Genomic DNA, 24859 nt, shown 5'->3' with positions numbered 1-24859 from the left:
CGCAATCTTCTTACAACATCTGTGGATGATCTGTGAGCACAAGCTCTCAAATTTTTTCAATATTTTCTTCAATTCCGGCAGGTGATGGATATCCAGAATGAAGTTTGTCGCCAATCAACATGTCGCCATTTTTAAATCAAGCAAACCACTTATACACTTGAGTTTTTCGCATAGCTTTATCTCAGTAAGCTGTTTTCGACAATAAAACAGTTTCAGCAGCATTTTGCCAAGTAGGAAACAAAATTTTACAGCTGAACATTGTTCAGGTCGACAACAAAGGCGGCACTGAACTGGCAATGAGTTCCGCTGTACACTCCGAGCGGCAGAAAGGCATATTACAGAAGCTCCACCAACCGCAATGTTATTCTGGTTTTTTTGGTTACCCCCTCGCACCTTCGTTGCTCTGAATGATGCGTAACAAGCAGCATTCCACCTCAATACATGTGTGTGCAGTGTTCTGTTCTACTGGAAACACTTTCCAATGGGTGATACATTCTTCTTTTTTTAACAGACACTTTCCTGATGTTTCCTTCATTCTTATTCCTGCACTCTGTACCTTGTGACCAACTCGACTGCACTCATAATAATATGGTTGGGGACACTGCTTCTGCGGATGAAACTTATGACCACACCTGTAGCATTTTACTACAAAAGTGAAGACATGGTGTTCACCCTGTCCTAGCAATACCAATTTCTTCCAACTGGGTGATCCTTACAGCTTCAGCCAGGTCAGATATATTCTGTGTCCTGACTCTGCATGACATCCTGCCACACATAACCTGTAATAAAACACCAAGAGCCCTATTTTCAGCTTCACACAAGGTAACTGCTTCAGCTCCTGCCCTCTGTGTAGCTCTTATGTCTGTACATTAATCTACTGGATTCTATTGAAAAAAGATTCCACTGATCCATTAGACCTCTGCACCTAATCTTCATCTTTGATGTTTTGCTTATGGCAGCACTAGAGCAAACCATCAGCCAGCTCCTGGAACATTCCTACCTTGCTATGTACCTCACAATACATTAAAAAATGTTGTAGCTTTGTCCATTAACCGTAAGTCAGCTATATGCAATCATGTTTGATTTGTCCAATAGCATAATTTGGTGGTAGCTAATAATCTCTTAATGAACACTGTGAGATCCTGTGTTGTTTTTCTGGAAAAATTGATCATTAAATTTGCTGTTGATGGATTGAGAGGATAGCAGGGTGTATGTAACATGATCTTAGCTTCTCATGACCTTGATTGCATGTACTATACAGCAGCCTGTAAGGTTTCAACTTGCTTATATATGTCTTATATTTTCCTGCACATACGTTTTTAATTATTCTGTTAAAGTGGTGACAGTTTCAGCCATTGCAGCAACATGTTTCCACCATTCTGAGGATTCTACTACAGCTGTTACAAAATAAATATACGGGAAAACTACATGTATATTACACACAACAATAAAATAAATTAATTCATATACCAGGTTATAGCACAACGTAACTCTGAACAGCCCTGTGTCAAGTGGCCAAAACTTCTACAAATATCACTTGTAGCTACTATAGTCCTAGTACGGGGCAATTCATGGCCTTATAAATTACAAACTTTGCACCTCACTGGCATTAAGTACGTTTCTCTAGTACTTTCGCTGGAAAAAGACAAGTCTGCTGGTTCCCGCAGTTTAACAAATGACACTCTGGGAGTGGAATTAATGTCCGTACAATTCAACGTGGCCACTAACAATAACACAATCAGAAAGGCCAACAGAAAACTGCTCATTCACTGCACAGCACAGTGTTAGCATGGAGGTCCAGAAGGTGGTGGTGATTATGTTGTAGATGTGGTTCTGCTACAGTGGTGGGTGCGAATGTAAACACTTCTGACATCAATTTTTAGAGGTCTGGATTGAGACTGCTACTGTTGTTGGGATGACAGAGCATGGAGTATAGTGGTGCGGGCTGATCAGCACGCAGTGGAGTAATGATACAAGAATAGCAAAACAGGAATTTATAACCTTAACAGAGTGAAATTTTCACTCTGCAGTGGAGTGTGCTCTGATATGAAACTTCCTGGCAGATTAAAACTGTGTGCTGGACCGAGACTCGAACTCGGGAGCTTTGCCTTTCGCAGGCAAGTGCTCTACCATCTAAGCTACCCAAGCACAACTCATGACTCATCCTCACAGCTTTAATTCCACCAGTACCTTGTCTCCTACCTTCCAAACTTCACAGAAGCTCTCTCCTGCGAACCTTGCAGAACTAGCACTCCTGGAAGAAAGGATATTGTGGAGACATGGCTTTGCCACAGCCTGGGGGATGTTTCCAGAATGAAATTTTCACTCTGCAGCAAAGTGTGCACTGATATGAAACTTCCTGGCAGATTAAAACTGTGTGCCAAACCAAGACTCAAACTCAGGACCTTTGCCTTTGCCTTTCCCCAGTTCCAGTCTCAACATAATTCCAGTCACAGAATAATCAATGCAATATTCCTTATGGCACAGTGAGTACCAAATGGTGAGTGAAGGTTTTGGAAGATGATTTCATCCCGATTGTCCGTAGTGACCTGATTTCGACAAGATGTGGTTCACGAAAGACAGAGTTCAACCACATCGAAGCAGGCGAGTGTTTGATGCCCTGGAGGAGCACTCTAGGGACTGCTTGCCTTAGCTTGCTGCTGGGTAGAGAGCTTTGAGCAAATTTTACATTTGCCCACAACGTATTTCTGTTATGTAACAGTATTATATGAATCTTAAGCATGGCTGCAGCAGCAACTGTGCATATGTAATAAAAATAGCCACCAGTCGTGGAAGATAGTAGTCAAAAACTCTGGACCTAGGTTTCAGCCCATATAAATGAGCCTTCTTCTGACGTCTTATTATGTTTTACATGCTGACCAGGATGTACTGCCAAAAGGCTTAGTCATACTGATAGTTGCACGTTTATCCATTACTGGTCACACAAGCCACATCTAATATGTGTATTATTTTACGTATGACAGAGGGCTTTTTTTATGACTAAATTTTAATTATGACTAAGCCTATTGGCAGCACATCATGGTCTGCATATAAAATGTAATAAGACTTCTGAAGAAGGTCCATTTATATGGGCTGAAACCTAGGTCAAGAACTTTTGACTAATACCTTCCACAACTTGTGGCTGTTTTTATTACATATAGTATTATATGAAGAAGCTAGCATACATCTTAAACTGATAGTTAAAAATGACTTGAGTCAAATTTGTGAGTTTACCTTCAGCTACATCAATGCTGAACTTCTTGCTAAATAGCTTACAGATCTCCTTTGTCATGCGTTTCACCAAATGCCTGGCTTCATCACGGACTCTTCCCACTCCATACAGCAAGACATGGCGCTGATTGCAATCATGCATACTAAATGGTTCATCCTGAAAATATATTCGTAATAAATACAGATCAAATGGCAAAGGAATTTTATAAATTACAAGGATATCAATTAATAAAAATAGATCCTGTCTGAGGTCATTTGACTGTCTGACATGAAAAAAAGTTCTCTTTGGATTTCTGCCACTTCAGGAACTTATTAATTACTCTCAACATTACCAGTTTTGAATGATAACACTGAGGTAGTGTACTACAGTCACGCTCATAGAGTCTTGAGGGTTATATAGGTTATTAACTCACTGGACACAATATCAGCCAACCTGCTTCAAAGAGTACACTGGGGGCTTTGGAATGCTGCAGAAAGTATGAAACTGTAGGCAGTTTTGTGATAATCCACTGCTACTGTAAGTCATGTAGTGAACTGCTATGCATGTGCCAGTTGTTTGTATGAAATCAGTGCAATAAGAGAAAAGGAAAAAGAAAGTTAATAAAACTACAAGAAAATCACTGATTTCTTGTAAAATAATACATATTGAAACCAAATGGGTGCAAACAGAGTTTTACCGAAAATAAATCTGTGACTACCCATTATTACATAATTTGTACTTATCTGGGTCCACTGCTTTGTATGTGTCATCCAAGGATATTGTCACATTATGTTGGGGGACCAAAGGCGATGCTTCTTTGGTCTCACAACATAACAAATAATGTCATTATATGACATTGTTAAATAGTCACATTATTCATAACACTGAAGCGACAAAGAAACTGGTATAGGCATGCATATTCGATACGAAAACAGGCATAATATGGCGCTGTGGTCTGCAACCTCTATATAAAACGAATATCAGGTGCAGTTGTTAGATTGGTTACTGTTGCTACAATGACAGGTTGTCAACATTTAAGTGAGTTTGAACGTGGTGTTATAGTCGGCTTATGTGGATGGGATACAGCAACTCTGACGTAGTGATGAAGTAGGGATTTTTCCGTATGACTATTTCACAAGTGTACCGTGAATATCAGGAATCCGGTAAAACATCAAAATTCTGACATCGCTGTGGCTGGAAAAATATCCTGCAAGAACGGGACCAACGATGACTGAAGTGAATCATTCAACATGACAGAAGTGCAATCCTTCTGCAAATTGCTGCAGATTTCAATGCTGGGCCAACAACAAGTGTCCGCATGTGAACCATTCAATGAAACATCACCAATATGGGCTTTCAGAGCCAAAGGCTCACTCGTATACCCTTCATGACTGCATGACACAAAGCTTTACGGCTCGCCTGGGCCTGTCAACACTGACATTGGTCTGTTGATGACTGGAAACATGTTGCCTGGTTGGACAAGTCTCGTTTCGAATTGTATTGAGCAGATGGACGTGTATGGGTATGGAGTCAACCTCATGCATCCATGGATCCTGCATGTCAGCAGGGGACTGTTCAAGCTGGTGGAGACACTGTAATAGTGTGGGTGTGTGCAGTTGGAGTGATATGGGACCACTGATACGTCTAGATACAACTCTGACAGGTGACATGTACGTAAGCATCCTGTCTGATCACCTGGACCCATTCATGTCCATTGTGCATTCCAACAGACATGGGCAATTCCAGCAGGGCAGTGCGACACCCCACATGTCCAATATTGCAACAGATTGGCTCCAGGAACCCTCTTCTGAGTTTAAACACTTCCACTGCCTACCAAACTCCACAGACATGAATATTATTGATCATATCTGGTATGCCTTGCAACGTGCTGCTCAGACGAGATCTCCACCCCCTCATACTCTTACGGATTTATGGACAGCCCAGCAGGATTCATGGTGTCAATTCCGCCCAGTACTACTTCATACCTTAGTAGAGTCCATTCCCATGTTGCGGCACTTCCAGATACTCGTGGGGGCCCTACATGATATTAGGCAGGGGTACGAGTTTCTTTGACTCTTCAGCATTGTTTTCAAACTATAGGTTCATCTTTAAGATAGCAGGAACATTTTGTTTGATATCTTTTACACTGAGTTAACAATTAAATATTGATATTCACCACAATGCTCAATACATGTTGTATGGGTCTTGGCCTAGAGAAAGATCAGATTTGGGGAAAATGATTATTTCCTTCCAGGGCTTATGAGCAATTGTAACAATAAACTGTGTTTTCATTGGAACAAATTATTTTCTTTCACACAGCATTTTCATTGAAAATATTGTGTTATTTCTGAAGTAATGACATTGGGTGTTAAACTATTTCATACCATACAGAGTAATAAATAAAAACAGGCTTCATTTGTTTCCAAAAGTAGAATAAAAAGGTATAAATTTTTGCTTTCTATTCCATGCAATAGCAAATATTCTGGTGTCAGACATTTGTCATTCAAAAATGACAAAGGGTCTTCAACAAAACCATTATTTGATGACTTCAAAAGCACAATATATTGTTACACTTAGTCAGTAGACCTGGTATAAAATATGCTTTTTTCCTAATATCTGCTCTTGTTGTAGGGTAAGGCTACTCCAAAATTCTTTGACCATACAGGAAAACTTTCAACATTTCATTGCCAACTCACTGTGAAAAATGTAAAATGAAATATGTATGGTACTGCTATTTAACAAAATAATATTGTTTCTTGAGTACCAGATCTATTTTAATTAAACATCATAATTTATTTTCAGTAAATTTACCAGTCTCTCCAAACAACCATGATCTCATAATGCCAATTTTCAGCAAGATACCAGTGGATGTTTGCCTTTGCCTATCTGCCTCTTCCTTTTCTTTTTCTTATTTTAATATTATGTTACTCCGTTTATTTTGTCAGACTGAAGTGAAACTTATTTTTCAGATTCTTCTTTAGCTATCCAAACCCATGCTTTTGGACACTAAGGGTTTGGCACTCAAGAAATGGTTGTCCTTCACATGAGCAACTACAGTTACTCATCTGCATGTAGCTTATGTTAGCTTCATCAGTTCTCTTTGAATTCAGTTGCTTTTGGCATAAGTTATTGATAACTTTGGGACCAACATAATTCTTCTTCCTTTTTTGGGGGGGGGGGGGGGGGGTGACTATAGATAATATAATCTGTAATGGGTATGGGTAGAGTTCACATAAGTACAGTTAGCAGCTATCTATTTGAACAGTTGTGATACTAGCTACAAAAAAACAGCACAGTTAATGTCCCATAATGTGATTCTTGAGTTTCTCCCGGCGTATTTGATAATCAAAATATCCACGGGTGTGCTGCCAGTCTATAGTGTCCAACGGGCACAATATTTCGGCGATCAAACATGTCGCCATCATCAGGTGAACTGTATTTGCACGCAGACAGCTGCCACCACCCTTCACAGAGGAATGGGGTACTTAAAACTCTAGTACATAGTGCGCGCACTATCTCTGATGCAGAGAGTCTACCCCAGGAATTGGAACATCTGAGAACTGTATTTCGCAAAAATGGGTACTCAGAGTGGCAGATTCAACGTGCTCTCTGCCCAACCACTGCAGCACAACCTGTTGAGATGGATGAAGTCACAAGGGAGGAGGTAGGCACTGCATTTATTCCATACACAGGCGCACTCTCGGGGAAAATCGCCCGCATTCTGAAGAAACACCAGGTCGGAACTGTGTTTTGTCCTCCAAATAAAACTCGTGCACTGGTGGGGAGCGCCAAAGATGACCTCGGTTTGAGGAAGGCCGGCGTGTACCAGATTCCGTGTCAATGTGGCAAGTCGTATATTGGTCAGACGATGCGTACCGTCGAGGATCGATGCCGTGAACACCAGAGGCACACTTGACTGATGTATTCGAGTAAGTCGGCGGTCGCTGAACATTGCTTGTCGGAAAATCACGCTATGGTGTATGACCGCACGAGGATTCTGGTACAGACGTCGAGATACTGGGACAGCGTTGTTAGAGAGGCCATCGAAATTCACACCAATGACGACCTCATAAACCATGACTGTGGCTATAATCTTAGCAAGGCTTGGGAACCAGCGATTGGGTTAATCAAGAGTAAATCGAGCAAACGTATAGTTGTGACGACCACGGCGGACAGAGCCATCACACCGACGTCATCTCAGACGTCGTCGCAATCTGTTGCATCCCGCGACCGTGGTGCAGGGCGCGGACAGCGGTGGGAGTGCGCCGCGGGCGGAGGGTATTTAAATCGGCCGCCGCCGCGACCGAACCCAGTTCCCTCTGAGCAGCCATAGCGTACAGATCTCCGTGCCGGCACGTTCACAGGAGCTCAGTCCGTCAGTTCACCTGATGATGGCGACATGTTTGATCGCCGAAATATTGTGCCCGTTGGACACTATAGACCGGCAGCACACCCGTGGATATTTTGATTAATGTCCCATAAGCTTCTCGCGACTGCTGTAGTTCAATCCAAAAGCTAGTCAGCTTACCAAAGTGTTATAAAGCACTATTAGGCCAAGTGAACTAAAATATCCAACAGAGACAACAGAAATGTGTTCAAGAGCAGATTTATGCTTATTTACAACAACAATAACTTATACACCACAACTGAGTTCATCAAGAGAAATACTTGTAAGTGGTTAATTAAAAATCAAAATGTGTAAAATTGTCTTCAAACTTAGGTGGTAGTCCTCCTTTCCTCTGACTTTGGAACAACTTACCCACCCAATTATAGGTGGAGGGGTCTATAGTTTAATATGGACTCCAAACTATGGTGCAAATTGACATTTCTTTACAAAAAAATCATTGCTAGAAGTGAAAGAAACGGTAGGTGGCACAAAAAACCACTAGTACTGACTGACAATTGAAACCTGAACCTTGGATTTCTAGTCTGTCACTTAAACTACTAAGCCACCAAGCCATCCAAGTAGGCAGTACCACACTTGTAAAAAGCCAGCATATAGCCTATATACGTGTGTAAACTGACATCTGCAAAATTGCAATGACACAAAGAATAAACAAGACTTTAAATCACAGACTCACACAAGACTATACAAAAATGATTATGATTACAGAACTGTACAGCATCCCTGACTCTGACAGTGCAGTATTGTGTTAATTTCACTTGCGGAGCAGCCAGAACCTCTAGACATCGTAGTTTGAAGTCAAAGGGGGAATGGATATGCTCCTGGAAAAACATTTTCCACTCTGTTTGTATGTGAGCCCATAAAACATTAATAGTGGTTGCTGGAGTACTTTGAGAAACCTGAAGATGAACAACCAAATGTCAAATATCTTTGATAAATGATGTATCAGACAAACATGCTGGCCAGAGAAGTAGCGTCTATTGAAGAAGACCTGTACATTCTTCACGACACATGGCTGGGAATGATCTTACTGAAATCTGGCATGGAGAGCTGTATGAAGGAGGGGTAGTATTTCACATTCTAAAACCTCCATGATGTAAAAGGTACTATTCATTTTCCCCTCTATACACAGGAGCTGTGATGAAAAGTACCTGACAGATCCAAATAATTTGTTAACTCAGAATGCTGGGATTTACAAAATATATTGCCAGTCTGGTATGGCTTAACGAGCCCTGACATAATATTGAGTAGGTGCAATAATATTGACACTGTCAGAGCAGTAATGATGGTTTTTAAAATATATTGAAGTTTGCAGAGTTTACTAATACTGATAAATGCTCAATATACTGCACAATACATTATCCTGTGTAAGGGAAGCATTGCACAATAAATGGCAATTCCTGCTGATGCTGAGAAAAATTCAAATTGCTCCTTATGAATTTTAGGAAAGTTGCTACTCACCATATAGCGGAGATGCCGAGTTGCAGATAGGCACAACAAAAAGATTTTCACACTTAAAGCTTTCAGCCAATGGCCTTTGTGATCAATAGGTACACATATGTGCGCGCGCGCTCACACACACACACACACACACACACACACACACACACACACAAATGCAACTCACAAACACGACTGCACACACATCCTAGATTTTCTATTGTTTGATAGTTTTGATTGGATTTACTTTACATTTTAGAACTATACAAAGGGATTGTAAAATGAAAATCCAGATAGGGTCATTTACATCTGGGTGTATGAGGCAAGCCGTTGACTTGGTAGTAAGTATTTGATCTGTAGTGTAGTATTTGATCTGTGGGGAAGGAATTACAGCTGCCATTTCAGACATTGGCACAATATGTAAAGAAATATAAGGAATCACCCATGAAGAACTTGCATGACTCCTAATTAATGTATCAGACAAATCTTTAGTGATTAAGGAGAATCAGTCTTGGTGTCATAATTAATTACATGTACAAAAATGTTCTATGGGCTGCCATTTGTAGAACATAGAAAACCAGCCTATGAACCAGCTGTAAAGAATAATTAGAAAATACCCGAGACCTGGAATGCCAAAAAAGGTGCTTGAGTAAAATGGATACGGGGATTTCTTAAACGGCACCCAACACTGTCAATATAATGCCAGAAGGATGCAGACTGTCAAGGGCAATTGCATTCAACAATTACGATGTAAAAATGTTTTCTGGTAACCTAGAAGAAGTTATTAAGAGAAGCCCCAGTTTTGCTGATGAAACATAGATCTTTAATCTGGATGAAACCAGCACAACAACAAAACTGAAGGAACATATCAAGATAATTGCTGAATGAGGAATAAAGCAAGTATCCAAAAGCGACAAGTGCTGAAAAAGGGGCATTTGTAACAACTTGCTGTGTATTGAGTGCTGCAGGAACAGTGTTCCACCACTCCTAGTCTTTTCAAGACTGTGTTTTACAGAGCACACGATGAGTGAAGCACCTCCTGCAAGCCTGGGTCTAGCTTCAACCTCTAATTGGATGAATGTGGAACTTTTTATGAACCAATGAAACAATTCATAAAACAATCACCAAGTTCAAAGGAAAATTCTTCTTATTAATTTATGACAACCCTGAGAGCCATCTTGCTAGTATGTCTGAAACCAGGCAAAACATAGTGGCGTCACAACCTTGGCTGTTCCTTCACATTCGATGAACAGGCTTCAGCCACTGGATGTCAGAATGTTTAAACCTTTTAATCTTACATATGATGTTGCAATTTATGTTTGATTAATGCAACACCCAGGAAAACCAATCATGATCTATGAAATTGCTGCCAGTTGAGAGAGTACTCATCTGAAAAGCCTTACTCCTTCAAACATCATGGTAGCATTCAAGACATGTGGAATTTTGCCCTATGATTGCAATATCTTCATTGAAATAGATTTCTTGCAAGTTGTTACTGACAGACCTTTACCATCCATGTCACCTGGAAGCAGCAGTTCCAATTCTAGTTGGCCAATGCCTTGTTGATCAAAGTATGGACTACAGTAAAGCTCCAACTACATCCGTCAGGAAATCAAAATTTGTGTAACTTTTTGTTTCATGTACTGATATAACTGAGGCTGAGTGGTGAGAGAAACCTAAAGGAGGGGAACTTAACTTTTAGTGTGCAGAGTCAATGAGATCGTTTCACAAAAACAGCAGCGTGGGCAAGTTTACATTTATACTTTTCTGATGCTGGGTTTCAAGTTTTAATTAGAATTGCTCACAATCTAGTGTGATAGTTTTAATTAGCTGTTAAGCAATTTTTTGACCAGAGAGAGTATATTTTTTTTAATTTTGCTTGAAATTAGATGACTCACAATTTCAACAATCACAATAGGCATTGTGAGACTGTTTCTTGTTAAAAATTGATATATAGAAGGAAGAAGTAGAATTATGTTTTTGAAGAGTGAAATGTTACAAAGTAATTGTGAAAAATTTTAAATTTGCCTGATGGTAAGGACGCTTGCTCAGATGAACATTATGAAGATAAGTGCAGGTACTATGGATGTGTCCATATAGTAGAGGAAAAGACTGTACAGCAAACAGTACAACCTACTCATCCCTTAGAAGTATTATTTACAAACTGGAAAAGGTAATGTCTACACATCCCTAGTGTTAGAACTACTATGGGAGCTTACAAACAGGATGCCACAGCCACTAAACAAGATGCAATGGCATTAGAATTTAAAAAAAAGGGAAGCAAAGGATCAGAATTATTGAAAAAAAAAAGAGGATGACACAGCCAACAAACAGGATGCATCTGAGTTATAGAAAACACAGGAGGCAATTATCAAAAAAGCAGGATGACATGGCTACTAAACAAGATGTAATTCAGGCTAAGCTTTTAGAATTGCCAGCAAAAAATGACACGGTGGCTAAAGAGCTAGCTAACGAAAAAGCTGTGTTGAAGTTAGTACATGCTGACATACCTGAAAGGGTACAGACATTATCAGATTATGCAGGCAGTGTAACAGAAGCATAGTCTGACTTAATGGGAACCATTCAGGAAGTATCGGAAAGAGTCAACAATTTGGCTGCTGAACAAGACAGGCTACAGAATGAGCAGAAAGAGCCTAACAGGAAATCGCTAAACGAGGAATTTACTTGTTGGGTTGCAGGCAAGGAGGAATGGTGTTTCCAAAGGCATATGCAAAGGTCAAAGAAGCAATGAACAAAATTTCTCTAGATTTAACTGAGGGGCGCAGTGTACCTCTTGCAGTGCTAGTCACAGTCTAGAGCCAACGGAAAAATTAAAACATGATGTGCCACTATGGTGTAGTGCAGTAGACAGACAATTAAATGAAATAAAAAGGGAATTATGTAATGTGAAGGATGTAATCAATGATAATAAAACAGTGATACAGGGTTCTGAAAAAACCTTTGTTCAGGATCCAACATGAAGTAAAATTCATCATGCACAACACGAAGTGCTAGCTTCTGTATAGCACGATAAGCCATGTGATATGAAGTCTGTGCCATGCTTTACGAGTTTAATGATGGAAGAAAACCTCGATAAGCATAGACAATTTCAAATTTTCAACCCTAACAAAAGGATGTTTCATCCTATTGTCTTCACAGAAGAATTTCAGGGTGTTAAGCCTAGGTCATGGTCCAAGGCTCAGGAGACAGAATTTCCAACTGGCTTTCTACTGGACAATGCAGCTTTATGGGCAACTGAAACAAGTGAATGCTGCCAGACTTATGATAAATTGGAAAAGGCTTTCTTAGCAAAACATTGGTGACTGGTATACAAGAGAGACTAAGAAAGGAAGTGTTTAATCTGTAAAATTTCCAGTCCCATCAAGGAAGTTTACAGAAAATCTTTGAGAAGTGTTGAACAAAACTAGATGCTGGGACCACCCACTATTGCAGTGTGATGATGTACATATATTAAAAGCAAAAGAACCTATTCCCATTGGGGAAAAGTTAATAAATGTAGCAGACTCTAATATCAAAGAACTTCTGTCACTTTTACACTCAACTGACTTGATAGGCGAAGATGCCAAGTCATTTCCACATAATGAAAAGTTTCAATCAAGAGTATTTTAAACCATGCCAGCAATAGACAGTGGCAGCACACATCAGGGGATTATAATGTGATCAAGAATGGAATGACATGAATGTTGAGAGAATGGGGACAGACAATATGAACCAACTGTCAACATCACAAGAGGAAAATAAACTCAACTGCATTGAGTCCCGGCTGTGAGGTTGATTTGGGTGAAATAAAAGAAATCCAACTCACCTGGTATTATAAAGGACTCAATATAAGAGAAGACTTGGAAGGTAATGACAATCAATGTAAGAATACACGTAAGACAGTGTGGCAGTCAGCACTCAGGTCTTATGTAGAGATATCCTCATTCCAATTATAATAGATATAGAAGCTGCAGCAAATAAAATATTGACTGAACTGTATAGTAGGATTTGTGAGAAACTTGACATATTCATCTTGCAATTGAGTAACTGTTGTGTACTGGGAGCTGTTGGCACCAGGTCCTGAAATATAAAATGGAAAGTTCACCTACTGTTAAAATTAGGAAATCAAGCAACACTAGGCATGTTCCCTCTTAAAATTAGGAAACTGAGCAACAATAGGCATGTTCTCCAAAGGCAAATTCCTTAGTGATGGACTGCATAATGAGAACTGATTTTCTCTGTGAGAGACAAGCTGTGACTGACCTCTCAACAGGTATTTGTATGCTAATAATTGATGGCACAGAGGTAGTCATGGAACTGATTAAAACTGTGGTTGGCTAAGGCAGATATTACCAACACACACAAGTATAATACATAGCGAAAGAGAATTCTGAACTATGGTTGCAGCAACTGGAGGTTGAAAATATCAGTGATTTAAGAGAACAAATAAAACAAAAGAAGTTGGATTCAACTTATTCAAGTGAAGAGCAGTGAGGACACTCGCCAAGTGTTTTATTAAATTATATCACCATTTTTGAAGAGAAACTGTGTATAATCAAAGTGTATACATGTCATCTAAACGTAAAGCCACATGAATCATTTTGCTATCTGTCGCACTCCATTCCTTGGGCTCAAAGCTCTGTTGTAACTAAAGATATCAGAAGAATTTTAACTGGTACACGATAAAATCTTCGATGAGCCAGTATTGTAATCTGTTATTTAGCAGTGGCAAAAGTAGGTGGTAGTATTTGACTGGTTACAGATGTGAGGGCTATCAACGAAATTAATGTACAAGTGAAAACTTGCTCAGAGAACACAGAAGTGCAGATTCAGAGAGTCCATAGCGTGAAGTATTTAACTGCTATTGACTTGTGCACACTGTATTGACAGTTCCAGTTGATGAGGATTCATGCAAATATATGGCTTTCATTTTTGTAGGAAGGAGTTATCAACTCAAAGTTCTGCTGTTTGTTTGAACGTAATTGTTGGTGTTTCTACTGCTGCACTAGATACTGTCCTTGGCCAGGAGTTATTACAAAGGCTTACCTTATACATTGATGATCTATCAATAGTGACTTCCACGTGGGAGGAGAAAAATATTTGATATGTCAAATCTTCAAAAACTTTCAAGATTATGGAGTGATGGCAAAACTACAAAAATTGAAATTTGTTGTTGTTGTGGTCTTCAGTCCAGAGACTGGTTTGATGCAGCTCTCCATGCTACTCTATCCTGTGCAAGCTTCTTCATCTCCCAGTACCTACTGTAACCTACATCCTTCTGAATCTGTTTAGTGCATTCATCTCTTGGTGTCCCTCTATGATTTTTACCCTCCATGCTGCCCTCCAATACTAAATTGGTGATCCCTTGATGCCTCAGAATATATCCTACCAACTGATCCCTTCTTCTAGACAAGTTGTGCCACAAATTTCTCTTCTCCCCAATTCTGTTCAATACCTCATAATCTTCAGCACTCTTCTTCTTGTCTAAACTATTTATCGTCCACGTTTCACTTCCATATATGGCTACACTCCATACAAATACTTTCAGAAAAGACTTCCTGACCCTTAAATTTATACTCGATGTTAACAAATTTCTCTTCTTCAGAAACGCTTTCCTCGCCATTGCCAGTCTACATTTTATTTCTTCTCTACTTCGATCATCGTGAGTTATTTTGCACCCCAAATAGCAAAACTCATTTACTACTTTAAGCGTCTTATTTCCTAATCTAATTCCTGCTGCATCACCTGATTTAACTTGACTACATTCCATTATCCTTGTTTTGCTTTTGTTGATGTTCATATTATATCCTCCTTTCAAGACACTGTCCATTCCATTCAACTGCTCTTCCAAGTCCTTTGCTGTCTCTGAAAGAATTACAATGTCATCGGCGAACCTCAAAGTTTTTATTTCTTCTCCATGGATTTTAATTCCTACTCCAAATTTTTCTTTTGTTTCCTTTACTGCTTGCTCAATATACAGATTGAATAACAACGGGGATAGGCTACAACCCTGTCTCACTCCCTTCCCAACCACTGCTTTCATGCCCCTCGACTCTTATAACTGCCATCTTGTTTCTGTACAAATTGTAAATAGCCTTTCACTCGCTGTATTTTACCCCTGCCACCTTCAGAATATGAAAGAGAGTATTCCAATCAACATTGTCAAAAGCTTTCTCTAAGTCTACAAATGCTAGAAACGTAGGCTTGCCTTTCCTTAATCTATTCTCTAAGATAAGTCGTAGGGTCAGTATTGCCTCACGTGTTCCAACATTTCTACGGAATCCAAACTGATCTTCCTCGAGGTCTGTTTCTACCAGTTTTCCAATCCATCTGTAAAGAATTCATGTTAGTATTTTGCAGCCACGACTTATTAAACTGATAGTTCGGTAGTTTTCACATCTGTCAGCACCTGCTTTCTTTGGGATTGGAATTATTATATTCTTCTTGAAGTCTGGGGGTATTTTGCCTGTCTCATACATCTTGCTCACCAGATGGTAGAGTTTTGTCAGGACTGGCTCTCCCAAGGCTGTCAGTAGTTCTAATGGAATGTTGTCTACTCTTGGGGCCTTGTTTCGACTTAGGTCTTTCAGTGCTCTGTCAAACTCTTCACACAGTATCATATCTCCGATTTCATCTTCTTCTACCTCCTCTTCCATTTCCATAATATTGTCCTCAAGAACATGGCCCTTGTATAGACCCTCTATATACTCCTTCCACCTTTCTGCTTTACTGATTTAATGACAAAAAATTAAAAAAAAAATTGGGACATATTGTGATACCACAAGGAATATTACCAGAGGAAAGTAAAATCAATGCAATAAAAATTTTTCAGGTGCATAAGACAAAGACACAACTGAAAGCATCCTTACATATTTTACTATGGAAGCAGGTCAACTGGTTCTGGTTTGTGGAAAGTCAGGTAGCTGTCCAACATGAATACCACCGAACATTTATGGGACATAATCAAGAAGTTAGTTTGTGCACAAAATCCTGCACCATCAACATATTCATAATTATGGATGGCTAGTTAGCGTGGCTTAATATTTCACCAGGGCACTTCCAATGGCCTGTCCAGTCCATGCCAAGTCAAGTTGCTGCACTAAACTGGGCGAAAGGAGATCCAACATGATATTAGGAGGTATCCTTTGACTTTTATCACCTCAGTCCAGTATACATGACAGGTTCATGGAACAGAAGGACTGTGACGAATTCTAACTTGAACAAGACAATTTGATCAGACTTCAAAACTAATCTACAGAGTATTGGATATTTTTACAATTAAAATCTTTATCCACTGGGTTAGAAGTCCTTTTAATCAGTAAAGGAAGCTTGATACAAGGGGGCCTGGTATGACAAGGGTATGAACGACAGTAAATGCCCTCTGAATTGTCAATGTCCGTGTAAATGGTTTAACCAACAGAGAACAGTGTTCACTTTGAACATGTGCACTGAAGGTTTTAGAAAATATTTTAAGGAAATTTTCAATTCATATTATGATCTTTTAAACACGGGATTTTTGTTGTAGGTGTAGGTTGATCTGCGATCATGATAGTGTCGAGAGAGTTGTCTAAGAAAACCGTATTATGCTCATGCGATATAAATCAATTAGGTGAAACAAACACTAACAAAGAGATAGAGGGGCTGGCCAGTACTTACCTCAGCTCAGTACAGCCGATAGATACACAAAAAACAGAACCGAAAATTTACGTTCCTAGCTTTCGGAATAAATGTTCCTTCATCAGGGAGGAGGGAGGGGAAAGAAAGGGAAGAAGGGAAAGTGGATTTAGTTACTCACAACCCAGGTTATGAAGCAACAGGGAAAGAAAAAGGAAAACAGAGAGGGTAGCAAGGATGGAGGCATGGTTGTCAGAGGGAAGCCAAAGATATTCTACTGTAAGTACTGTGCCAGCTTCAAACCAAAGAGGATGCATACAGAAGTAAAGAGGTATATAGTATAAAGATAAACACAACTATGTAGGATGAAAAGATGCGTGAATGGCTAAAGAGGAAAGGGAAAGAGGAGAAGACTGAAGAGTAAATGGGAGTGAGGTTGTTTAACGTAGGTTCAGTCCAGGGGGATGGCGGGATGAAAGGATGTGTTGGAGTGCAAGTTCCCATCTCCGCAGTTCAGAGGGGCTGGTGTTGGGTGGGAGAAGCCAAATGGCACATACGGTGTAGCAGGTTCCTAGGTCCCTAGAATTATGCTGGAGGGCGTGCTCTGCTACTGGGTATTGGACATCTCCTAGGCAGACAGTTTGCCTGTGTCCGTTCATGCGCTCAGCCAGTTTAGTTGTTGTCATACCGATGTAAAAGGCTGTGCAGTGCAGGCATGTCAGCTGATAAATGACATGTGTAGTTTCACACGTAGCCCTGCCTTGAATTGTGTATGTTTTACCAGTAGCGGGGCTGGAGTAAGTGGTTGTGGGGGGATGCATGGGGCAGGTTTTGCAGCGGGGTCGGTTACAGGGGTAGGAACTGCTGGGTAGAGAAGGTAGTCTGGGAATATTGTAGGGTTTAACAAGGATGTTACGGAGGTTAGGGGGGTGATGAAAGGCAACTCTGGGTGGTGTGGGGAGAATTTTGTCAAGGGATGATCTTATTTCAGGGGTTGACTTGAGAAAGTCATATCCCTGGCGGAGTAAATTGTTGATGTATTCGAGGCCAGGATAATATTGGGTGACAAGGGGGATGCTTCTGTGTGGTCTGGGGGTAGGAACATTGTTGTTGGACGGGGAGGAATGTATTGCTTGGGAGATCTGTTTGTGGACAAGGTCTGCAGGATAGTTGCAGGAGAGGAAAGCACTGGTCAGGTTATTGGTGTAATTGTTGAGGGATTCATCACTGGAGCAGAAACGTTTGCCACGAATACCTAGGCTGTAGGGAAGGGAGTGTTTGATGTGGAATGGATGGCAGCTATCAATGTGAAGGTACTGTTGTTTGTTTGTGGGTTTGATATGGACAGAGGTGTGGATGTGAGCTTCAACAAGATGAAGGTCAACATCCAGGAAGGTGGCTTTGGTTTTGGAGAAGGACCAGGTGAAATTCAGATTCGAAAAGGAGTTGAGGTTATGGAGGAAATTGAGGAGTGTTTCTTCACCATGAGTCCAGACCACAAAGATGTCATCTATAAACCTATACCAGGCCAGGGGAAGCAGCTGTTGGGTCTTCAGGAAAGCCTCCTCCATGCGGCCCATGAAGAGGTTGGCATAGGATGGAGCCATCCTGGTTCCCATGGCCGTTCCCCTGATTTGTTTGTAGGTCTGGTCTTCAAAAGTGAAGTAATTATGGGTGAGGATGAAGTTGGTAAGTGTGATAAGGAACGAGGTTTTTGGAAGATCTTCGGGTGGGCGTTGGGAGAGGTAGTCCTCAAGGGCAGAGAGACCATGGGTATGTGGGATGTTTGTGTAAAGGGATGAAGCATCTGTGGTGACAAGAAAGGTTTCAGGTGGGAGAGGAGTGGGAATGGATTTGACGCGTTCTAGGAAGTGGTTTGTGTCTTTGATGTAGGATGGGAGTCTGCGGGTGATAGGTTGGAGGTGTTGGTCTACCAGAGCTGAGATACGTTCTGTTGGGGCTTTGAAGCCTGCTACAATGGGACAGCCAGGATGGTTCTCTTTGTGGATTTTGGGTAATAGGTAGAAGGTAGGGGTACGTGGCTCTGGTGGAGTGAGTAAGTCTATGGAAGCCGTTGTGAGGCCTTGTGAGGGACCTTGGATTTTTAGGATTTTCTGCAACTCAGTCTGGATGGAGGGAATGGGATCCTGGGTAACAGCTTTGTAGGTTGAGGTGTCGGAGAGTTGACGCAGTCCTTCTGCCACATACTCCACACGGTCAAGTACCACAGTTGTGGAGCCTTTATCCGCTGGGAGGATGACAATAGAGCGGTCTGTTTTCAGCTCCTTAATGGCACGGGATTCAGCTGGGGTGACGTTGGGGGTTGTCGGGATGTTCATCAAGAAGGACTGGGAGGCAACACTGGATGTGAGGAATTCCTGAAATGTCTGCAAGGGATGGTTTTGGGGGAGGGGAGGAGGATCCCTTTGAGAAGGCGGTCGGAACTGTTCTAGACAAGGTTCAACACTGGGTCTAGTAATTGGGGGCTGTGTTTGGGTAGTGAAGTTATTTCCAGTTGAGGTTCCGGGTGAATGAGAAGAGATCTTTAACCAGGGTAGTGTGGTTGAATTTAGGCGTGGGGCTAAAGGTTAAGCCTTTTGATAGAACAGATGTCTTTGGAGGAGAGAGGGATCTGGATGAGAGGTTTAGAACTGAATTGGGACTGGTGATATGTGGCATTTGACTGTGGTTATAGTTGAGATTTGGTCTGTGTGGGGTATGTGCTGGGATGGGGAGATTGAGTAGGGTGGCTAGGCTAGGTTTGTTGGCTATGAGGGGGGTTTGTTGAAGGTTCTGTTGTCACACAATATTATCCTGGCCTCGAATACATCAACAGATTACTCCGCCAGGGATATGACTTTCTCAAGTCAACCCCTGAAATGAGATCATCCCTTGACAAAGTTCTCCCCACACCACCCAGAGTTGCCTTTCGTCGCCCCTCTAACCTCCGTAACATCCTTGTTAAACCCTACAATATTCCCAGACTACCTTCTCTACCCAGCGGTTCCTACCCCTGTAACTGACCCCGCTGCAAAACCTGCCCCATGCATCCCCCCACAACCACCCACTCCAGCCCCGCTACTGGTAAAACATACACATTTCAAGGAAGGGCCACGTGTGAAACTACACATGTCATTTATCAGCTGACATGCCTGCACTGCACGGCCTTTTACATCAGTATGACAACAACTAAACTGGCTGAGCGCATGAACGGACACAGACGAACTGTCCGCCTAGGAGATGTCCAATACCCAGTAGCGGAGCATGCCCTCCAGCATAATTCTAGGGACCTAGGAACCTGCTACACCGTATGTGCCATTTGGCTTCTCCCACCCAACACCAGTCCCTCTGAACTGCGGAGATGGGAACTTGCACTCCAACACATCCTTTCATCCCGCCATCCCCCTGGACTGAACCTACGTTAAACAACCTCACTCCCATTTACTCTTCAGTCTTCTCCTCTTTCCCTTTCCTCTTTAGCCATTCACGCATCTTTTCATCCTACATAGTTGTGTTTATCTTTATACTATATACCTCTTTACTTCTGTATGCATCCTCTTTGGTTTGAAGCTGGCACAGTACTTACAGTAGAACATCTTTGGCTTCCCTCTGACAACCATGCCTCCATCCTTGCTACCCTCTCTGTTTTCCTTTTTCTTTCCCTGTTGCTTCATAACCTGGGTTGTGAGTAACTAAATCCACTTTCCCTTCTTCCCTTTCTTTCCCCTCTCTCCTCCCTGATGAAGGAACATTTATTCCGAAAGCTAGGAGCATAAATTTTCGGTTCTGTTTTTTGTGTATCTATCGGCTGTACTGAGCTGAGGTAAGTACTGGCCAGCCCCTCTATCTCTTTGTTAGTGTTTGTTTCACATCTTTATATGAGATTTTCCATTAATCATTTAGATCACCTATATGGTCCACATCCTTCATTGTTTTGTCCCTTTTGTTAGCTATCACTTACATCTGTCATCTAAACACTTTCTCTTCTTTAGTGTTTTATATATACATAAATAAATATTTTCGTCACCAACTGTGCTAGTTTCATTTTCCTCCTATTATCTTGTTCCGTTTATAATCCACTTCTCTTTTTTATTTATTGATTTATTTATTTAACATTCCATTGTTTTAACGTTCGTTATTCGCTGTTTTCCAGCCAACAGTCACTGCCAACAATCTCTTCCACACCTACCATTATCAACTATTTCCGTCGATTTCGTGTTGCTGGTGATATTTTTGTGCCATTGGCTATCTTTCTCTGCCACAGGAAAATTTTTTGGGACATTTCTGCGCCACCCGCGATCTTATTTGCGGCACGCGCGATCTTTTTTGCGGCACGCGCAATCTTTTTTTCGCCACTCGCTATCTCTGTTTATGAGCAACGTGTGTTCTTTTCCCCTGATCTGGACATAACTTGCTTGGATTGGTCAAGTTCTTTCGCATTTTTCTTATTTAGTGGTCTTCCTTTGGTATTGAACATTACCAACACAATTCCTTTCTTTCTCGCCTTTCCTTCCGTGTTTTATTCCTTCTTATGATTACTATTTTAACTTTAGTTATTTAATTTCCCTACCCACCAGTTACCCACTATGTACCCTAATCCTATACCACATTATTTACATTCATTCCGGAAACACGCATTCACCGTAGCCAAACTGCAATCCCACATACTTTTCCTCCGGTCCTGCTTAACCTTTGGAATTAGCCCTAAAGGACTTACCGTAAAAGTTCCCATCTCTGGGTGCAATTCCTCCTTCCACCAGTCTCTCCTGGACTTCCAGAACCTTCAATCCTTAGCCCTTAACCAACTTGTCCTGAACCTCTACACTACTTCATGTAACCACCACTCCCAACAGCTCCTATCTCTCTTCAAAGTCCTCCACCTCTCAAACCCTTGCTTGGAGAACACACTCAGGAACATCATCCTAGAAGCCAGCTGCAAACTTGAGTTCCATGCCACACACCACCTGAAAAAACTATCCACAGTGCTAGTGCAACACCTAAGAAGTGGGTCCCTCTCCCTACCCCTCACAAACACCAACCACAACAGAACCATCAACAAACCCCCCTCATAGCCAACAAACCTAGCCTAGCCACCCTACTCAATCTCCCCATCCCAGCACATACCCCACACAGACCAAATCTAACTATAACCACAGTCAAATGCCACATATCACCAGTCCCAATTCAGTTCTAAACCTCTCATCCAGATCCCTCTCTCCTCCAGAGACATCTGTTCTATCAAAAGGCTTAACCTTTAGCCCCACGCCTAAATTCAACCACACTACCCTGGTTAAAGATCTCCTCTCATTCACCCGGAACCTCAACTGGAAATATCACTTCACTACCAAAACACAGCCCCCAATTACTAGACCCAGTGTTGAACCTTGTCTAGAACAGTTCCGACCGCCTTCTCAAAGGGATCCTCCTCCCCTCCCCCAAAACCATCCCTTGCAGACATTTCAGGAATTCCTCACATCCAGTGTTGCCTCCCAATCCTTCTTGATGAACATCCCGACAACCCCCAACGTCACCCCAGCTGAATCCCGTGCCATTAAGGAGCTGAAAACAGACCGCTCTATTGTCATCCTCCCAGCGGATAAAGGCTCCACAACTGTGGTACTTGACCGTGTGGAGTATGTGGCAGAAGGACTGCGTCAACTCTCCGACACCTCAACCTACAAAGCTGTTACCCAGGATCCCATTACCTCCATCCAGATTGAGCTGCAGAAAATCCTAAAAATCCAAGGTCCCTCACAAGGCCTCACAACGGCTTCCATAGACTTACTCACTCCACCAGAGCCACGTACCCCTACCTTCTACCTATTACCCAAAATCCACAAAGAGAACCATCCTGGCCGTCCCATTGTAGCAGGCTTCAAAGCCCCAACAGAACGTATCTCAGCTCTGGTAGACCAACACCTCCAACCTATCACCCGCAGACTCCCATCCTACATCAAAGACACAAACCACTTCCTAGAACGCCTCAAATCCATTCCCACTCCTCTCCCACCTGAAACCTTTCTTGTCACCACAGATGCTACATCCCTTTACACAAACATCCCACATACCCATGGTCTCTCTGCCCTTGAGCACTACCTCTCCCAATGCCCACCCGAAGATCTTCCAAAAACCTCGTTCCTTATCACACTTACCAACTTCATCCTCACCCATAATTACTTCACTTTTGAAGGCCAGACCTACAAACAAATCAGGGGAACAGCCATGGGAACCAGGATGGCCCCGTCCTACGCCAACCTCTTCATGGGCCGCATGGAGGAGGCTTTCCTGAAGACCCAACAGCTGCTTCCCCTGGCCTGGTATAGGTTTATAGATGACATCTTTGTGGTCTGGACTCATGGTGAAGAAACACTCCTCAATTTCCTCCATAACCTCAACTCCTTTTCGAATCTGAATTTCACCTGGTCCTTCTGTAAAACCAAAGCCACCTTCCTGGATGTTGACCTTCATCTTGTTGAAGCTCACATCCACACACCTCTTCTGTCCATATCAAACCCACAAACAAACAACAGTACCTTCACTTTGATAGCTGCCATCCATTCCACATCAAACACTCCCTTCCCTACAGCCTAGGTATTCGTGGCAAACGTATCTGCTCCAGTGATGAATCCCTCAACAATTACACCAATAACCTGACCAGTGCTTTCCTCTCCCGCAACTATCCTGCAGACCTTGTCCACAAACAGATCTCCCGAGCAATACATTCCTCCCCGTCCAACAACAATGTTCCTACTCCCAGACCACACAAAAGCATCCCCCTTGTCACCCAATATTATCCTGGCCTCGAATACATCAACAAATTACTCCGCCAGGGATATGACTTTCTCAAGTCAACCCCTGAAATGAGATCATCCCTTGACAAAATTCTCCCCACACCACCCAGAGTTGCCTTTCGTCACCCCCCTAACCTCCGTAACCCCTGTAACCGACCCCGCTGCAAAACCTGCCCCATGCATCCCCCCACAACCACCTACTCCAGCCCCGCTACTGGTAAAACATACACAATTCAAGGCAGGGCCACGTGTGAAACTACATATGTCATTTATCAGCTGACATGCCTGCACTGCACAACCTTTTACATCGGTATGACAACAACTAAACTGGCTGAGCGCATGAACGGACACAGACGAACTGTCCGCCTGGGAGATGTCCAATACCCAGTAGCGGAGCATGCCCTCCAGCATAATTCTAGGGACCTAGGAACCTGCTACACCGTATGTGCCATTTGGCTTCTCCCACCCAACACCAGCCCCTCTGAACTGCGGAGATGGGAACTTGCACTCCAACACATCCTTTCATCCCGCCATCCCCCTGGACTGAACCTACGTTAAACAACCTCACTCCCATTTACTCTTCAGTCTTCTCCTCTTTCCCTTTCCTCTTTAGCCATTCACGCATCTTTTCATCCTACATAGTTGTGTTTATCTTTATACTATATACCTCTTTACTTCTGTATGCATCCTCTTTGGTTTGAAGATGGCACAGTACTTACAGTAGAATATCTTTGGCTTCTCTCTGACAACCATGCCTCCATCCTTGCTACCCACCCTGTTTTCCTTTTCCTTTCCCTGTTGCTTCATAACCTGGGTTGTGAGTAACTAAATCCACTTTCCCTTCTTCCCTTTCTTTCCCCTCTCTCCCCCTGATGAAGGAACATTTATTCCGAAAGCTAGGAACGTAAATTTTCGGTTCTGTTTTTTGTGTATCTATCAGCTGTACTGAGCTGAGGTAAGTACTGGCCAGCCCCTCTATCTCTTTGTTAGTGTTTGTTTCACATCTTTATATGAGATTTTCCATTAATCATATAAATCAATTAGGTTAATACATGCTGAACATTGGTACTCATATGAATATCAAATTATTAAGCCATAAAAATATTTGGAAATTAATTCAATATTTGAAGAAACAGACTGTGGAAAGTGCAAAGAAATGAGCAAAGGACAGAACATAAATTTAAACTAGAAGTGTTACCATGGTGGATGTGGGCCTCTGATATGAGCTAATACCGAAGAACCAGGTCTTGATGTAAATGCCAATGTAAATGTGTGTCAGTAGATGATGTGCTCTGTGCAAGAGTGGCACACAGTCAAATGGAAGCTGTGTGTGTTGGTACAGCAACAAACTAGCTTGCTCACAGGTGATATTGTGAGTGGACCTATACACAAGAGCTG

General features: G+C 41.9%; 1 protein-coding gene across 1 annotated transcript in view; it reads right to left on the bottom strand.

Moving 5' to 3' along the window:
- Window positions 1-24859, bottom strand: part of LOC124595444 (mediator of RNA polymerase II transcription subunit 12) — a 371808-nt gene that overhangs the window by 253088 nt on the left and 93861 nt on the right. Inside the window, exon 16 of the mRNA XM_047134188.1 lies at window positions 3235-3388. Within this exon, the coding sequence (XP_046990144.1) occupies window positions 3235-3388 (154 nt within the window). The remainder of the gene's footprint in view (window positions 1-3234; window positions 3389-24859) is intronic.

The sequence above is a fragment of the Schistocerca americana genome, chromosome 2 (assembly GCF_021461395.2).
Source record: "Schistocerca americana isolate TAMUIC-IGC-003095 chromosome 2, iqSchAmer2.1, whole genome shotgun sequence".
In the NCBI taxonomy this organism is placed as follows: Eukaryota; Metazoa; Arthropoda; class Insecta; order Orthoptera; family Acrididae; genus Schistocerca; species Schistocerca americana.
This window is presented reverse-complemented; position numbering and strand designations above follow the sequence as displayed.